General features: G+C 41.1%; 1 protein-coding gene across 1 annotated transcript in view; it reads right to left on the bottom strand.

Moving 5' to 3' along the window:
- The window catches only part of DNAlig4 (DNA ligase 4), a 115249-nt gene that overhangs the window by 62851 nt on the left and 33394 nt on the right, over positions 1–19004 (bottom strand). Inside the window, exons 17-20 of the mRNA XM_068393203.1 lie at positions 11195–11352; positions 5628–5785; positions 4115–4290; positions 2424–2632 (exon numbers count right to left, since the gene is read on the bottom strand). Coding sequence (XP_068249304.1) covers positions 2424–2632; positions 4115–4290; positions 5628–5785; positions 11195–11352 — 701 coding nt within the window. The remainder of the gene's footprint in view (positions 1–2423; positions 2633–4114; positions 4291–5627; positions 5786–11194; positions 11353–19004) is intronic.

The following is a 19004-nucleotide window of genomic DNA, read 5'->3' as shown; positions in this document are numbered from 1 at the left end:
ACTGCCGTGGGTTGCGGAGCATGCCGCATTGTGGCAAAACACGGCAGCTTGACAGCACCTTCCCACTGCTGATGCGGTAGCTCACGCATGTCAACGGAGGGTGCAGCATGAACATGCGTCTGGCAGGGTCGACTGCGCATCGGTGGTGGAGCTCTCACAGGTTGAGTGTGGGAGCAGGCAGCCGCAGTATCTGCTGAGCACACAACCATGGCAGGTTGTAGGTTAACAGGTGCAGTGTCAACCTTCTCAGCACGATACTCCTGCATGAAGGAAGCAAGCTGAGACTGCATATCTGCAGCATGGACCACTAGGGTCTATAAAAGACGGCAACAAACGGAGCTACTGTCCGTTGTGACTGAGGGTCTAAAACAGCTGGTGCGGCAACAGACGGAGTTACTGCCTGTTGCGGTACCACCTTGCCTCTCTCGGAAGGTGTGCAGTCGTCGAAGACTGCAGCGAGTCCGAACTGACCCAGTGGCTACACCTAGGCCGTTGGACTTGCGCGGAAGGGACCGACTTGCACTTAAAAGCTGCAAGATTTGGTCCATGGTTTCTGTGAGAAACTTCTTCCGCAGACGAGGAATAAATGGGCTCTCTCGTCTTTGTGTGGGTGGGGTGATCACGTCGGCAACGTGTGTAGATACACCCGAAACCACGGAGGGAAACGTCTGTTCGTCGATCAAGGCCTGTGGAACCCATAAGTCCTTCGACATTACTTCTCCCCTGGGCTTGGGAGCTTGTAAGAGGTATCGGACTAGGTGAACAACTGGCACGAACAGACGAACCCTCGAACGCAACACTGTAACACTTTGCGCATATCACTTTATCACTTTTGATTTTCTGTTTGCACTTATTTCACTGAACTCGAAACTTTAAGTGATTTGTACCTGAAACACGCAATCCTATCCTTCATTAAAAGGTAGTAATTGCGAAAACAGTTTTACAATGCAACAGAAAAACATAAAGAAAGATAAAGAATTCAGTGGCTGGAAAAGAGACTAAACACTAGATCAAATAAACTACGTTTAAAATCTCTCACCGCATAAAGCCTGGGAACAAGAATAAAACTCTAGAAACGTTTTACCTTCGTCCCCTATAGCGACTAGGGAGAAGAGTAAAAAAAACGAGAACAACGTTACCCGCTTGAACGAAACGTTTATTCTCCTCTCTCTCCCTCCGTCTCTATCTCTCTCTCTCTCTCTTGACTTAGAACCTGAGAGATGAGCCCAATTATATATCGTTAAAACATATTATTTGTTAAAGGAAAAAAACTGAAAGGTTTCCCAAATAAAAAGTTCCTTTATTAGAATTAAAACCATTTAAGCTAAGAAAGAATGAACGAAACGCTAGAATCGGTTTACTCTTACTGCAACGTGAAACCGTGAAATACTCTCTCTCTATCGTAACGATAGAGCGCATGTTGAACGTTCTGAACGTCAACAACTGCGGAGACTAAACTAAACGTTAGTTCATCTTTGAAAACAGTACGAGACTATCAAAGAAATTCTTTCAAAAACATTAAAATTAAAAAAGTATAAATTCTTAAAAGGAAATACGATATGACGGGCTCAATGTTAATTAACTTCGGTGCCAAGTAAGGACCGCCTACTATTAGGAAAGGTCGCAAATAAACAAACATAAAAATTAATTTTTATAAGTTTATAATAAATGGAAAGTTAATCGAAGAGGCCTATAAATGGCGGAGAGATATAAAATAAATAGATCTATAACTTGTTAAGCAAAATTACCAAAAACCTAAACACACTTCCGTCTAAGGGAAGGGTCGGTCATTTAAAAGTGAAAGAGAGTCCATACTCTCTTCGTCACTAACACTTCCGTCTAAGGGAAGGGTCGGCCATTTAAAAGTGAAAGAGTGTCCATACTCTCTTCGTCACCATAATTAAATCTATCCAAAACGAGTTCAAGTTTTGAAATGAAGATAAAACCCCTGCATAGCGAAAGCTCAAAACTGGAATAGTGTACTTCACCAAAACGTTGTGAAAACAAATCCAGTTAGGGACGGCGTATTTAGTAGGTCTTGCCTGTGGCACGACAGAGGAAAAATTGAGTTCTTGTTGACAAGAAGTACTTGAGTACCTGCTCACAGATGGCGCTGTTGTGTACACCCCCACCTGTATAGCGATCGCTGGCGTATCCCGACCTTAGAATTCTGTCGGGCAACAGAGTTGACAGCTACATGATCATCGGGTAAGATTAATATTGAAAAATTGATATTTTATATTCCACATAATGGTATATAAAGCATACAGTTATATTAATATGCTTTACAAATTATTTACAAAAATGAAATGTGGAATTTTAATCTAATGAAATGTGTATAAGAACATAATACATGGCACACTAATAAGCAAGTAAAATTAATTCAGCTAATTTATAAAATGATGAAGAACAAGCTACAGTACCTTGAAAAATACTTGTAAACACTTCCTTTCTTGTGAATCTGGGATCTTTCTCCATCATACTTTGTTTCGGCATAATATGTCTTATGGTTCATCTGAATCTCAACTTTTTCTAACAGTGCCCTTTCAGCAAGCATTGGACGAAAGGCAGAGAATAGAGATACCTCAATTTCATGTAATCGAACACTCGGATCTCGCAACGTTACTGAAACCTTTAAAGGAAAATCAAGCAAAATTACAAGAGGTAAAACAAATACTATACTTTATTTGTTACTACAACAACAAACCAATACTATGAAGAAACTCTATAAATAAAAAAGATAACTTCAGTTTTACTTAATGCTAGATGCAAATGCACACTGGTTTAGATACATGTTAAGCGTAAAGGCCTTTCAAATTTGTCAGCCATAATGAAAATTCCTATTACACTGGTAGCAAAGGCCCTAAAATTGGCAAAGCAGATGAGATCACACTGCCAAAATAAGGACAGTTCTTTCTCTAGTAGGAACTCTTCTCCAATATTTAAAGTTGTTGGAGCAGATAGGACTCAAGCCCTGGGTTAGATAGGTAGCTAAGGAGGCTGGTGTGTTTGCTTTTTATATTTGACACTCCACTTACCTTAAATCCAAGCAGCTCTGAATTCTACAGGCTGGATTTGGAAAGATTTCAAGCATTGGACAATGGAGTGAAAATTATGCTGAAGAGCCCTCAAGGATTCAACAGTCGTTTGTTCAGAGCCTCCAAATCAAATTACCAACTTCAGCTTGCTGAGCATGTAATGCAACCATTTTCTATCTTGGATGGTGACAGTCGCTTCAATTCAACACTTAATTCAGGAAGGGGACTTCCTGACATCCAAGGGCCTGGTGGAAACTTGTTTATGTACTTCTGTACATAAATCATCCAAAAGACATCTCTACTTTGTATTGGCAGAAAAGCACTTCCACTGGAAGTCTTCCAGTGACTTTCCTGCATTGGGCTATCAACCAAACCTATTTTACTTTAACAAAACTCTCACATCTGTTGTAGATAACGGGTAAGTCTCTGCCGATACCTAGATGACTAGGTCTCCGTGTCTACATGGAGAGTCCAGCTGGTACTGATTACGAAGACAACCAGTCTAGAGACAGACACCCACATCATAGATCTCCCACACTAACAATTATCTAAAATGAAAGCAAAAGATTAAAACAGCTAGTTGAGGCCCAAGGAAGTATGCCTGTACTATCTGGCAGCTGAAAACAAAGTGGCTATCAAGTGAGCTGGCGAGAAGGGGTGGGGGCTCTCTGCCACCCGCCAGTGGCTATCGACACCTCATTATGAATTTTAACAGCAGAGTTCAAGCTTCGCTGAAATCATATTATTATAATATTATTATACTATTTTGTTACTACAATAACAAACCAATACCTTGCAGCTATTTCATTCGTCATAATGTTTCCAAGAAAGAAACTCTCTAAATAAAAAAGATAACCATTTTTACTTAATGCTAGATGCAAATGCACAGTGGTTTAGATACATCTTAAATATAAAGGCCTTTCATAGTTTGTCTGCCATTATGAAAATTCCTATTGCACGAGTAGCAAAAGCCCTGAAATTGGCAAAGCAGATGAGGTTACACCACCAAAATAAAGGGCAGTTCTTTCTTTAATTCAATGAGACTGTACATAGATATAAAAGAAAAAGGGGATTACCTTCTCTAAACTATTGTTGACATCATACAGGTCTTTGGCATCAGGATGCCAAGCATTAAATATTGTTCCTTGTCCAATTCCGAGCCTCATATCTTTGAGTAATACACGAATCAGCCATTTCTGTTCTAATGCAGTCATGCTGCGCAACATAACCAACAATGATCGCTCAACTTCCTCTGAAACAGAGTAGGAGATTGAAAGTAAAATATTTGAGAAATTACAATATAAAGAAAAGTTTATTTAACTATCTTGTAAATTATATCTAACTACAAAATATTTGCAAAATGTAAATCAGAACAGGCACACTTTTCTTCAGCCCTTTACATCTAATTATTATGAAATACGATGACTAAAACTTATAGAAAATATAATCTCCAGGACAATCATTCTACACAGGTGTTCCAAGTTACAAGAAATAGACACTACCGTATATAAGGAAATTATTATAATGAAGATCTAATTAATAAGATTAGTGGTGAAATGCCAGAAGACATGCTGTAAATAGGACATATAAATGTTAAAATAACTGGGCTATTTTCCTGTCAATAATATGATATAGCAGTGCCAGCCGAACTCGGTTGAGTCTCTTGTCAGGCTGGGAGGAGCGTAGAGAGGAGACGTCCCCTTTTATGTTCCATTTGTTTGATGCCGGCAACCCCCTCCCCCAAAAAAAAAAATTGGGGGAAGTGCCTTGGTGTATGTATGTATGTATTTTCCTGTTGGAGCCCTTGGGGTTGTAGCATACTGCTTTTCCAACTAGGGTTGTAGCTTATTATCATTATTACTAGCTAAGCTATAACCCTAACTGGAAAAGCAGAATTCTACAAGCCCAGAGGCTCCAACAGCGAAACAGCCCAGTGAGGAAAGGAAATAAGGAAATAAATAAACTACACAAGAGAAGTAATACATAATCAAAATAAAATATATGAAGAACAGTAACAGCATTATAATAAATATTTCATATATAAACTATAAAAAAAAACAAGAGGAAGATAAATATGATAGAATAGTGTGCCCGAGTGTACCCTAAAGCATGAGAATGCTAACCCAAGACAGTAAAAGACCATGGTACAAAGGTTATGGCACTACCCAAGACTAGAGAACAATGATTTGATTTTGGATAGTCCTTCTCCTAGAAGAGCTGCTTACCAGAACTGAAGTCTCTCTTCTACCCTTACCAGTGCAGTAGTTCACCCATTGACTCCTTGAGTGAAGAATTGCTTAGTAATCTCAGTGTTGTAAGGTGTATGAGGACAGAGACTGTGGAATGGATAAGCCAGACTATTTGGTATATGTGTAGACAAAGGAAAAGTGAGCTGTAACCAGAGAGTGATCCAATGTAGTACTGTCTAGCCAGTCAAAGGACCCAATAAATATCTAGCAGTAGTAATAGTTACCGTATTAAAAAGGAAACGTAACCTAACATAAAAAAAGAGAGAATCTATTGATATTATTGGAAAATTTTGTATCCTTGAAGGCATACATCAAATAATGCACAGTCTGAATAACTTACCATGATTTTTAGCTGCATAATTTTCAGCAATAGCAGTTAAATGACATTCAACATCTTCTAAAGTCATCTGTCCCTTATCAGGGCATCGACTTCGAAGTACATAATAAGCAACATCTGCAAAATCTCCAGTCTCACCCCCAGCTAAGGATTTTGGTTTTCTGCAATATAAAAAGAAAAGCATATTAATTTCATAAAATATAACGGTACTTTAGATTAGACATTGAGTAATATATAGGTGCCTAATCCAATTAAATATTTAACAAATAAAATGTAAATTCATCTTTATTAACATACAATGACAAATAATGAAACCACAAAGTAATTAATTACCTTGGTGGAAAGTAAAATAGACTGTACTAATGAGACATTATTCTAAAACAATGTAAATGTATAGCACTTTCGGAACTAAAAATATTATCTTCAGTGCCCTAAGGCCATTGACAACAGGAAAGTGCCAGAGTGAGTTGGAAAATCAAATTAATGTTATGAGTGTGTTAAGTACTTTTTATTAGAAAAAAATGTCATATTTATTACAAAAACTTAATTAACAATATAGGTGACAAAGCTTATTGCTGTCAAATCCCAAGACTGCTAAAATGAGATAATTGGACTCAATTGATGCAAGATATTAGAGATCATGACCATAACTGCTTTCAAAATACAAGAGGAGAAAGAATGAGGTGATAACATAAGTTTATCACAGTCTTTAGTTAATCTTGTGGCTTCAGAAAATGACAGGTCAAAATTTAATGGAGCACCCTCAGTTGGCAGCCGAGACCACTTCCATGGGCTTGTAATGCCTCTCCAGGGTCACTGCCACAAATAAAATACAGTATAGTAATTTACTTAGTACCTTCATCCTATTACTCCTACATATCATCTGGATGGCCAAAAACTTCCACTAAACAGAGATCATCCAATTTAGTTGAAATAAGTTCTGTCAGGTGCAATTTGTATCTTAGAAATGCCAAGATAGAAAAAAACTGCATATTCAGAGTAGTAAGAATTTTCTGATCTATTGAAAGTTACTTTCCTTTCAAGAGCTGTTAAGAAGCCTGGAGCTAATGCTGCACCTGAATAATCAGATGAAGGAGAGAAAGACATAAATTGTCTTCAATATTATTCATTTATAAGATTCTGACAAAATCTGTCCAAGCAAGATCATACAACCAGCAGGAACGTCTAAGTAATTGAAAAGGGTTCGAGACCTTAAAACCAAAGAAATTTTCCCCGCTGGATCCCCTGGGCTTATAGCATCCTGCTTTTCCAACTAGAGTTGTTGCCTAGCAAGTAAAAATAATAATAAAAATTCAGTACCTGGTATTTATCTCTAAAAATAAAGTCTCAATCGGTTGTAGCCAAGACTGTTAGGACTGCCACTCAAATCAGATTCCTTCCAGAAAGTGTGTTCCAACCCAATAACCTGTTAAGCGTCACCCACGTGATAAACCGTTCACCACGATCTACTCGGTACCGCCTTCAACTGCATATTCCGTTCATGACTTTAACTGCCTTTATCAAGTCGTCAGACTCGTGATAATACGTTTACTCGTATAGTAAATATAGGATCACCACTTGGCAACACACTCAGCATATGGGGGCTGTAAATAGAAACTTATATGATGTCTGGCAACTATTTTTCTGAAGGTAGCTTGATGTTAGAAAACTGGTTTCCTTTCAGTGCGCTTCGGGCGTTTATGCGGATTAGGTTGTTTGTTGTTCCTTTTACAACGAGCGATCTAAAGGTGAAGGTTATTTCTTTAGATGAAATAAATGATATTCTTGTTGAGGAATTTGATAATGATAACCTGTTTGATAATGAGAGCACTAGTTCTGAATCCTCCAATGATGAGGATACTGAAGAAACAAAGTTTTCTTTCGATGCCGAGAGCGAAAATAACTTCTCATTGCCGAATGAGTGGACAACGAGATTTCACAAAACTATATAGGAAAGGAAACGCCGAGAGAGAGAGAGAGAGAGAGAGAGAGAGAGAGAGAATCAAGTGGATAAATAATGTACAAATGTATGACGAACATATTTGAAAACTATACAGGAAACGATATGAGAGAGAGAGAGAGAGAGAGAGAGAGAGAGAGAGAGAGAGAGAGGGGAGACTTGTCCCTTTGCTTTTATTGCTGATCCTGGCGTAAGATTTATGATTGAAGATAAAAAGAACCCATTAGAATATTCAGTATTATGTAGCCTTTTGAAATGAAATAATAGTATTAATTGTTTTATTTATTCCACCATTTAATTAATATTTCTACTTTTAACTATAAATATGAATTATAAGCATAAAGAAATATTAACTTTGAAAAATTATCATTAGTGAAATGACCGCTCAGGGCAAAAAAAGCGTGACGGTACGTTAGCGGCAACCTGGTCCAGGGGGGACGCTTAACAGGTTAAAGGGTATACCTTTATCCTATACAATAGTCTATTATCATTAAGATTGGCTTGGATTAAATTTCTGACAAATGAGTGGTTTCTGTCTCTTGAAGATGAGCAGCTCATATCTAAAGAAGCACAGTCATGTTGTGAGAAACTCATGACCTGAGAAAGTGAGTAGTTTGAATAAGAACAGTGGTTGTTTTTTAGCAATAAAATTAGGCTAATGTCCTTTGAAACAGAGTAGTATGGATCCTTACAAAGTGAAGGTCTAGAGTCGATAGCGAATGACAAGCTCTGATCTTATGTGGATGACCAGTACAGGTCACTAGAAAATGAGAAGCTGTTAATTTTAGAAACTCAACAGATCAAGTCTTTTGAATACAAACCCCTCTGGTTTCTGAAAGGTGAGCAGTTCACAGTTTACAAATACAAGCAACTCAAGTACTTAGAAGAGAAGCAGTTTGACAAATGTATAGATTAAAATTTTTGATCAAATTCATATTACAGCTAAGTCTCTTAGAAAGGAAGATACTTAGAAATTTCAGGTTGGTTCAATTTTGTCAAGAAATCAGTGGACCAGGAAGGGCATAATGATATGTGCACACACTAATGATACCATACAGTGGAAATTCACAATCAGTAAAGTTCTTGATAGTCACAAGACACAGAGGATATATAAGTACTATGTCAGAAGAGGAAGATTTTTCTCTAATCTGATCTGGTGATGAGGATTCCTGGCTTAACCCTCACACGACAGCCAGGTCTGTTGTCAGTATGTTTGGGCAGATTATGCAATGTCATTAAGATGTTGCTTAACATTATCCCAAAAGTTGACTAACATTATCCACATGATATTGAAGGAAATATTATGATTTCGAAACTAAAAGTTATAATAATGACTGTCATGTATAACGATAAAGTGAACTGTAGGAAACAGCCTGAGAAGCAACAAATGCTCACAAGATTTTGGAGAGAGAGAGAGAGAGAGAGAGAGAGAGAGAGAGAGAGAGAGAGAGAGGCCACTTAAACATCTGGACTGAGCACCCACTTTGCCTGCAGGCAGGACTTTCTAGGGGGACAGGGCTGGCAGGCCAATTTGTATAAATAGTTCCAGGTTTGTATCGTTAAAAAAAATACAAATTACTTTAAAATTTGTCATTTGTTCTGTCACTATACTGTATACAAACCCTTGCTAATTATAGGGGATGACTTACCTCTTAGGAGGGAGGGAGTCCGTACCAACTGGATCTTGGCATTTGACTCAGGGTTCATTCCTTACGATATAGATTATTAGTGGTAGGAACGCAGCATCTCGCTAAAATTGTTGTGAAGGCTTGCGCAAGCTGTGTGTTTGTGACACTAGCAATGTAGCTTGGTCTAGTAATAGGATCTTTGAGTCATAGGAATCTGAGAGTACTAAGACTTTACCCAATCCCCCTCGCTCGAGGTATTGGGGACACAACAAGTATTATTTCTATAGTAGGTTACACAAGGGAAATGGATCTTACCTGCAGAGAGGTGCGGTCAGTTGTGCTGAGTATCATGGTACTGATTCCACATGGGAGGGGAAGGTGATGTAAAGAAAGAAGCCAGTCATTCTAACTCATTCACCCCAGACTAACCGGGTAACCTCGGCCCTCAACCCTCTGCTACTTGTCCATCAAGGAGCTTGAGGTGTTTAGACCATTTGTTATGCAGCCACCACAGGACCAATGGAAAATGTTTCTATGTTCCTATGGGTTACATCTTGCAGGTAGTGGGCAGTGAAGATTGACTGACGCTTCCAAACACCAACTTACAATACCTGCGCCATATAGTAATTCATTTTGAATGCCAGGGACGTTGCAATGCCCCTGACGTCATAAGCTCTAGGTCGTGGAAGAGGGTCAGGATTAAGTGCAAGGCCAAAGATCTTGCGAATCCATGACAAGATGGTGCTATTTGTGACCCTGCTCTTGACCTTCCCCGTGCTGACAGAGTGCCGACACACACGGGCAAGTTACTGATGTTATTTTTAAGTAACACCTCAGACTTCTCAGTGGTCAAAGTACCAGTTGGTCTGAAGAGACCAAATCTAGGATCACCTAACCCCAGATTTTGAGTCTTGGCAACAAACTCAGGGACAAAGCTGAGAATTATCTCTCCACATCCCCTTGAATGGGATATGTCGTATGATAGACCATGCAGGTCATTAACTCTCTTGGCCTAAGCCAAAGCGAGTAGGAACACTGTCTTCAGAGTAAGGTGGCGTAATGATTCATAGGGAGCTTCCTTCAGACACTCAAGGACTTCAACCACATCTCAAGGAAGAGATCTAACTTCCAACTGGGGATAAGTAATCTCATAACTTCTTATGAGGAGAGAATGTTCCGATGAGGAGGAAATATCTAATCCCTTAAGTTTAAAGGTGAGACTCAAGGCTGAGCAGTAGCCTTTGACTGCCGAAACCGAGAAGAGCATTTCTTCCCGAGGGTATACAAGAAACTCCGCTATAGTTGGAATAGAGGCATTGAGGGGAGTGATACCTCTTCCACGACAAGAAACCACAGAAAACAGACCCCTTAACCTGGTAGACTGACGCTGAAGAGTGTCTGAGGGTGATGAATGTTAGAGTTGATGGAAGAGGTACAAAAGGAAGGTCAAGGTTTGGGTGGATGGATGGAGTGAAGAAAGCTCTAGGTGATAGGGGGATAGATGTGAGAGAGGTAAGGGAGCGTGCTAGAAATAGGAATGAATGGCAAGCGATTGTGACGCAGTTCGGGTAGGCCCTGCTGCTTCCTCCAGTCGCCTTGGTGACTGCTGAGGTAGCAGCAGTAGGGGATTCAGCATGTTAAACTTCATTTGTGGTGGATAACAGGGGAGGATGGGCTGTGGCACCCTAGCAGTACTAGCCAAACTCGGCTGAATTCCTCGTCAGGCTGGGAGGAGCGAAGAGAGGAAAAGTTCCCTTTTGTTCCTTATTTTGATGTCGGCTACCCTTCCAAATTGGCAGAAGTGCCTTGGTAAATAGATAGATAGATCAATAGAATTATGTATACTGTCTTAGTCCAACCAAAAAAAAATTCATATTAACTACCTACAGTATTGAATTATTTTATTGTTAATAATATCATTAGTGGTACTTTGATACTTATTGCAAGATATTCTACAATTTTCAAGATCATATCTACTTTACCTAAAATTCAAAAGTTTTTGACCATCTGTGCCGTCCTTTTTTAAGCCCAATATGCGTATATAAAGTTCCGCCAGTTTGCGTTCCTTTACCCCATACGCACCTCTAGCACGATCTAGAGCTGGTAGTAACACTCGAAGCATTGGAAAAAAACTGTCAGGCTGAAATGAAAAGTTATTAGATAAAAATGGTATTCAAATTTCTGGATGTTAACATAACAATTAAAAATTGACTAGTTATTCCAATAGCCATAACTCTTAGACTAATTCACATTTATATAGAACTGTTGCTAATCTCACATTACTGGTTAATACTGACAGAATAGCCATAAATTTTCAAAGCAATTTGTATTTTCCTAGCTTTGCAAACCTAAGGCCTTTCATATTACAAATGCCTTCAGCAGACCTGGAAGGGCATTGAAATCATTAACAAGGTAATTAACAACAGATGGTGAATGCAGCGAAATAGCCCCCCACCCCATTCTCCTGTAAAATACTCTTCAATTTTGACCTGAGAAGGGTGACTGAGGTGGGAAGTTAAACTTTAAAGGACTTTGGTTTGCATAACTATGACAATTACAAATTACCTTTAGAATTTGCTTTTTGTTACTTTAAGTATACAAACCTTACTTTCTTTAAAATAGACACAGGCTTTTTGGTAGGTAGGAAGTTCGAACCTTAGAACAGAACAGGTTAACTTTTTCTTTCCTGGAATATCCCAGTCTCCCTTGTCCAGTATGGGAGCATGGGAGATAATTCCACCAACCTCCTAGGCTGATTGGACCCAGCCAGTACTTTGTTATGTACCTGGTACACATTGAATGAAGGGCACAGGCTGGGCTAAAATACCTGGCATATGGTAACCAATTGGATTTGGTATTCCTCCAACCATCCTCCCCATCGTTAAGGGAGGAAGAAGGAGAACAAATTCTTACCGATCTTATCTAATAAAAATGTTATTTTCCTTAGTAAAATAAATTTTTGAATATACTTACCCGATGATCATATAGCTGCATCCCTGCTGCCCGACAGAAAAAATCTACGGGCGGAATACGCCAGCGATCGCTATACAGGTGGGGGTGTACATCAACAGCGCCATCTGTCAAGTAGGTACTCAAGTACTCGATGTCAACATAGAACCAATTTTCTCCTCTGTCCCACTGGTTCTCTATTGGGGAAGAAGGGTGGGTCCTTTAATTTATGATCATCGGGTAAGTATATTCAAAAATTTATTTTACTAAGGAAAATAACATTTTTCAATATCAAACTTACCCGATGATCATATAGCTGATTCACACGCAGGGGGGTGGGTAGAGACCAGCATTACAAGTTGACATTATGAGCTAAGTATTCCGTATTTCATTTTAGCAGTTATTCAAAATAACAAGCATAAAATAAATAAGTACCTGGTAAGGAAAACGACTTGAACAATTACTCTGCCTTTTTTAAGTACGTCTTCCTTACTGAGCCTCGCGATCCTCAAAGGATGCTGAGCGACTCCTAGGAGCTGAAGTATGAAGGGTTGCAACCCATACTAAAGGTCCTCATCAAAACCTCTAATCTAGGCGCTTCTCAAGAAATGATTTTGACCACCCGCCAAATCAAGTAGGATGCGAAAGGCTTCTTAGCCTTCCGGACAACCCAAAAATATTTTAAGAGAAAGATTAAAAAGGTTCTGGAATTAGGGAATTGTAGTGGTGGAGCCCCCACCACTACTGCACTCGTTGCTACGAATGGTCCCAGAGTGTAGCAGTTCTCGTAAAGAGACTGGACATTCTTAAGATAAAAGACGCGAACACTGATTTGCTTTTCCAATAGGTTGCGTCGAATATATTTTGCAGAGATCTATTAGTTTAAAGGCCACGGAAGTTGTGACAGCTCTAACTTCGTGTGTCCTTACCTTCAGCCAAGCTTGGTCTTCCTCATTCAGAAGGGAATGAGCTTCTCGTATTAACAGTCTGATAAAATAGGAAAAAGAATTCTCTGACATAGGCAAAGATGGATTCTTAACTGAACCAAAAAGCTTCAGACGGGCCTCGTAAAGGTTTTAAAATAGAACTTAAGAGCTCTTACAGGACATAATACTCTTTCTAGTTCATTTCCAACCATACGAAAAGTTTGGAATATCGAACGATATTGGTCAAGGCCGAGAAGGCAGCTCGTGTTTGGCTAGAAAACCAAGATGTAGAACATGTAGCCGTTTCGGATGAGAATCCGATGTTCTTGCAGAAGGCATGAATCTCACTGACTCATTTAGCTGTGGTTAAGCATATCAGGCAAAGAGTCTTAAAGGTGAGATCTTTCAGGGAGGCTGATTGAAGTGGTTCGAACCTGTCTGACATAAGGAATCTTAGAACCACGTCTAAATTCCAACCAGGTGTAACCAAACGACGCTCCTTCGTGGTCTCAAAAGACTTAAGGAGGTCCTGTAGATCTTTATTGTTGGAAAGATCTAAGCCTCTGTGACGGAAGACTGATGCCAACATGCTTCTGTAACCCTTGATAGTGGGAGCTGAAAGAGATCGCTCTTTTCTCAGATATAAGAGGAAGTCAGCTATTTGAGTTACAGAGGTACTGGTCGAGGATATGGATACTGACTTGCACCAGTTTCGGAAGATTTCCCACTTCGATTGGTAGACTCTAAGGGTGGATGTTCTCCTTGCTCTAGCAATCGCTCTGGTTGCCTCCTTCGAAAAACCTCTAGTTCTCGAGAGTCTTTCGATATTCTGAAGGCAGTCAGACGAAGAGCGTGGAGGCCTTGGAGTACCTTCTTTACGCGTGGCAGACGTAGCAGGTCCACCCTTAGGGGAAGTGTTCTGGGAACGTCTACTAGCCATCGAAGTACCTCGGTAAGTATTCTCTCGCGGGCCAGAGGGAAGCAACTAGAGTCAACTTTGTCCCTTCGTGAGAGGCGAACTTCTGCAGTACCTTGTTGACAATCTAGAACGGAGGGAATGCATATAGATCTAGATGAGACCAATCTAGTGAAAGGCATCTATAAGAACTACTGCTGGGTCCGGGATAGGTGAGCAAAGTATTGAGAGCCTCTTGGACATCGAGATTGCGAAGAGATCTATGGTTGGCTGGCCCCAGGTGACCCAAAGTCTCTTGCATACATCCTTGTGGAGGGTCCAATGTGTTGGAATTATTGTCCCTTCCTACTGAGACAATCTGCTAAGACATTCAAGTTGTCTTGGATGAAACTCGTTACTAGTGAAAAGTCTAGACCTGTTGAACAGGAGAGGAGGTCACTTGCGAACTCGTACCAAGTCAGAGAGTAGGTCCCTCCTTGCTAGGAGATGTACATCAAAGCACGGAGTTGACCGTGTTCACCTCCACCACTTTGCCTTGAAGGAGAGACCTGAAGCTTTTCCAGGTCAGACGTACTGCCAGAAGCTTCTTGCAGTTGAAATGCATTGTCCTTTGACTCGAGTTCCATAATCCCGAGCATTCCCTACCGCCTAAGGACGCACCCCAGCCTACGTCCGATGCGTCTGAGAAGAGAACGTGGTTGGGAGTCTGAACAGTCAGGGGAAGACCCTTTCAAAGGTTGATAAAGTCCTTTCATCAAGTCAGACCAGACTACCTTTCCGGAAACCGGGATCGAGACCGCTTCTAGCGTCTCGTCCTTTTCCAGTGAAGAGCTAGATGATACCGAAGAGGACGGAGGTGTAGTCTTCCAAGAGACACCAATTGAACCACGGATGACAGTGTCCTAACCAGACTCATCCACAGCCTGACAGGGCCGTGTTCCTTCTTCAGCATCTTCTGGATGGATAGCATGGCTGGGGGATGATCGTCTTGTTCAGCCATGTCCCCATCAGAGGGTTCCTCATCCGAAACTGATGAGGAAACGGCAACGGAGTGGGCAACGTCTGACTCGCTGAATCCGGTCGCACTGGAGGATGCGTGACGGAGCCGGACACAAGATCATGGTACTGCTGCACAGTCTGTGAACTGTCAACCATGGGGACACGAGGAAGTACAGCGACAACCCGAAACTGTCTAGACTGTCTGGGTTGTGCAGACAACCCCCTACCGGGTTGCTGAGGTTGCCGCACTGCGTCACAAGTCACCTCTGCTGGTTGTTGAACGTCTTCCTAGTGACACACTGAACGTCCACAACCACCTCCGAGAGTTGCTTAACGTCAACGTGCGACTGGCAACCCACACTGGGTCGCACCGGTGGAGGAACCATCTCAACTGGCGGACGTGAGTAAGATACCTCAGCGTCAACAGGGCGTACAACCAACCGGAAGGAAGGTTGTTGGCTAGAAGGTTCTTCTCCGTAAAAAATCCTCTAACAAGGACTAAGCTTGGACTGCATGTCTTGCAACAAAGCCCATTAGGGTCTATGGGAGCAGGTGTGGCAACAGACGGGATTAGCGACTGAAGCGGAACCATTTACCATCCCTGGAAGCATGTTATGCTTTAATTAAAGTCCATAGGAGGCTAAGCAGCTTAAGGCTCCTCTCCAAATGACAGAGTCCTCAAGGGAATATCAGAAGGAGGGAGAACAGCACTTTCTCATCTACAGGAACCATGTCCGAGAAAAGCTAGGTTATCTCAGTGAGGGTTTCACTGGTGCATAAGCAGCAGACCAGAAGGCAACGTTATGTAACTGCTTGACAGTCTGTGAACTGTCAAAAACTGAACTGTCAACCACAACAGGAGCGTGAGGACATACAGCACTGGTGCATAGTAGCAGACCAGAAAGCAACTTCATGTAACTGCTTGACAGTCTGTGAGCTGGCAACAACCAAAGCTGTGTGGGGAAGCCTCAACTCCTGACTGACTAGTCTGCTGCGGGCGAGTGGCGGTAACCACAGTGGGTTGCGGAGGCTGACACACCGTGTCAAAACACGGCAGCTTGTGGTAGCTCACGCACGGCAACGGAGTGCTCCGTGTGTCTGTGGGAGTCAGCATGCGTCTGGCAGGGTCGACTGCGGAGGAGCTCTCACAACAAGAGTGTGGGAGCAGGCAGCCATGTTGGGCGCACAACCGTGGCAGGCTGTAGGCCAACGTGTGCATCGTCAACCTTCTCCGCAGTCGGAGTGTGGGAGCTGGCAACAACAAAAGCGGAGTGCTGGTGCGTGGGAGGGACTGCCGTGGGTTGCGGAGCATGCCGCATTGCGTAAAAACACGGCAGCTTTACAGCACCTTCCCACTGCTGATGCGGTAGCTCACGCATGTCAACGGAGGGTGCAGCATGAACATGCGTCTGGCAGGGTCGACTGCGCATCGGTGGTGGAGCTCTCACAGGTGGAGTGTGGGAGCAGGCAGCCGCAGTATCTGCTGAGCGCACAACCGTGGCAGGTTGTAGGTTAACAGGTGCAGTGTCAACCTTCTCAGCACGATACTCCTGCATGAAGGAAGCAAGCTGAGACTGCATAGGCTGCAGCATGGACCACTAGGGTCTATAAAAGATGGCAACAAACGGAGCTACTGTCCGTTGTGACTGAGGGTCTAAAACAGCTGGTGCGGCAACAGACGGAGTTACTGCCTGTTGCGGTACCACCTTGCCTCTCTTGGGAGGTGTGCAGTCGTCGGATGACTGCAGCGAGTCCGAACTGACCCAGTGGCTACACCTAGGCCATTGGACTTGCGCGGAAGGGACCGACTTGCACTAAAAAGCTGCAAGATTTGGTCATGGTTTCTGCGAGAAACCTCTTCCGCAGACGAGGAATAAATGGGCTCTCTCGTCTTTGTGTGGGTGGGGCGATCACGTCGGCAACGTGTGTAGATACACCCGAAACCACCGAGGGAAACGTCTGTTCGTCGATCAAGGCCTGTGGAACCCATAAGTCCTTCGACATTACTTCTCCCCTGGGCTTGGAGCTTGTAAGAGGTATCGGACTAGGTGAACAACTGGCACGAACAGACGAACCCTCGAACGCAACACTGTAACACTTTGCGCATATCACTTTATCACTTTTGATTTTCTGTTAGCACTTATTTCACTGAAATCGAAACTTTAACTGATTTCTATCTGAAACACGCAATCTTATCCTTCATTAAAAGGTAGTAATTGCGAAAACAGTTTACAATGCAACAGAAAAACATAATTAAAGATAAAGAATTCAGTGGCTGGAAAAGAGACTAAACACTAGATCAAATAAACTACGTTTAAAATCTCTCACCGCATAAAGCCTGGGAACAAGAATAAAACTCTAGAAACATTTTACCTTCTTCCCATACAGCGACTAGGGAGAAGAGTAAAAAAAACGAGAACAACGTTACCCGCTTGAACGAAACGTTTATTCTCCTCTCTCTCCCTTCGTCTCTATCTCTCTCTCTCTCTTCTCTCTCGACTTAGAACCTGAGAGAAGAGCCCAATTATATATCGTTAAAACATATTATTTGCTAAAGGAAAAAACTGAAAGGTTTCCCAAATAAAAAGTTCCTTTATTAGAATTTAAACCATTTAAGCTAAGAAAGAATGAACGAAACGCTAGAATCGGTTTACTCTTACTGCAACGTGAAACCGTGATACACTCTCTCTCTATCGTAACGATAGAGCGCATGTTGAACGTTCTGAACGTCAACAACTGCGGAGATTAAACTAAACGTTAGTTCATCTTTGAAAACAGTACGAGACTTATCAAAGAAATTCTTTCAAAACATTAAAATTAAAAAAGTATAAATTCTAAAAGGTAAATACGAAATGACGGGCTCAATGTTAATTAACTTCAGTTCCAAGTAAGGACCGCCTACTATTAGGAAAGGTCGCATATAAACAAGCATAAAAATTAATTTCTATAAGTTTATAATAAATGGAAAGTTAATCGAAGAGGCCTATAAAGGCGGAGAGATATAAACTAAATAGATCTATAACTTGTTAAGCAAAATTACCAAAAACCTAAACACACTTCCGTCTAAGGGAAGGGTCGGCCATTAAAAAGTGAATGAGAGTCCATACTCTCTTCGTCACCAACACTTCCGTCTAAGGGAAGGGTCGGCCATAATTAAATCTATCCAAAACGAGTTCAAGTTTTGAAATGAAGATAAAACCCTTGCATAGCGAAAGCTCAAAACTGGAATAGTGTACTTCACCAATTCGTTGTGAAAACAAATCCAGTTAGGGACGGCGTATTTAGCAGGTCTTGCCTGTGGCACGACAGAGGGAAAATTGGTTCTATGTTGACATCGAGTACTTGAGTACCTACTTGACAGATGGCGCTGTTGATGTACACCCCCACCTGTATAGCGATCGCTGGCGTATTCCGCCCGTAGATTTTTTCTGTCGGGCAGCAGGGATGCAGCTATATGATCATCGGGTAAGTTTGATATTGAAAAAATGGTGCTCAGAAATGTAGCTTACCAGCAAAAGGAAAGGACAAAAGAAGAACTAGGAAATTCTACCTTTCCTACAGACTTGCATCAAACACATTACCAGTGACAAGATACTTCTGTCCTGTATGGGGCCTGGGCTGGCTACACTACTACTTGAGCAGCCACCACATGGCCAAGAGGAATAGAGTTGAAGTGCAGAGTGAGCATGTATCGATTGCCAGTTTAGTCATAAACTATGGAAATTCCATCCTTTCACCTGCATGCAAATTCCTGCTTCATTTCATAATCAACACAGACAAAATCCACCATTAGAAAAAAATATATATACAGTATACTGTATATACTGTATATATATATATATATATATATATATATATATATATATATATATATATATATATATATATATATATATATATATATATATATATATATATATATATATATATATATATATATATATATATATATATATATATATATATATCTATATATAATATATATATATATATATATATATA

The sequence above is a fragment of the Palaemon carinicauda genome, chromosome 19, assembly GCF_036898095.1.
Source record: "Palaemon carinicauda isolate YSFRI2023 chromosome 19, ASM3689809v2, whole genome shotgun sequence".
In the NCBI taxonomy this organism is placed as follows: Eukaryota; Metazoa; Arthropoda; class Malacostraca; order Decapoda; family Palaemonidae; genus Palaemon; species Palaemon carinicauda.
Note: the sequence above shows the minus strand (reverse complement) of the source record. Positions and strands in the feature narration are given on the sequence as shown.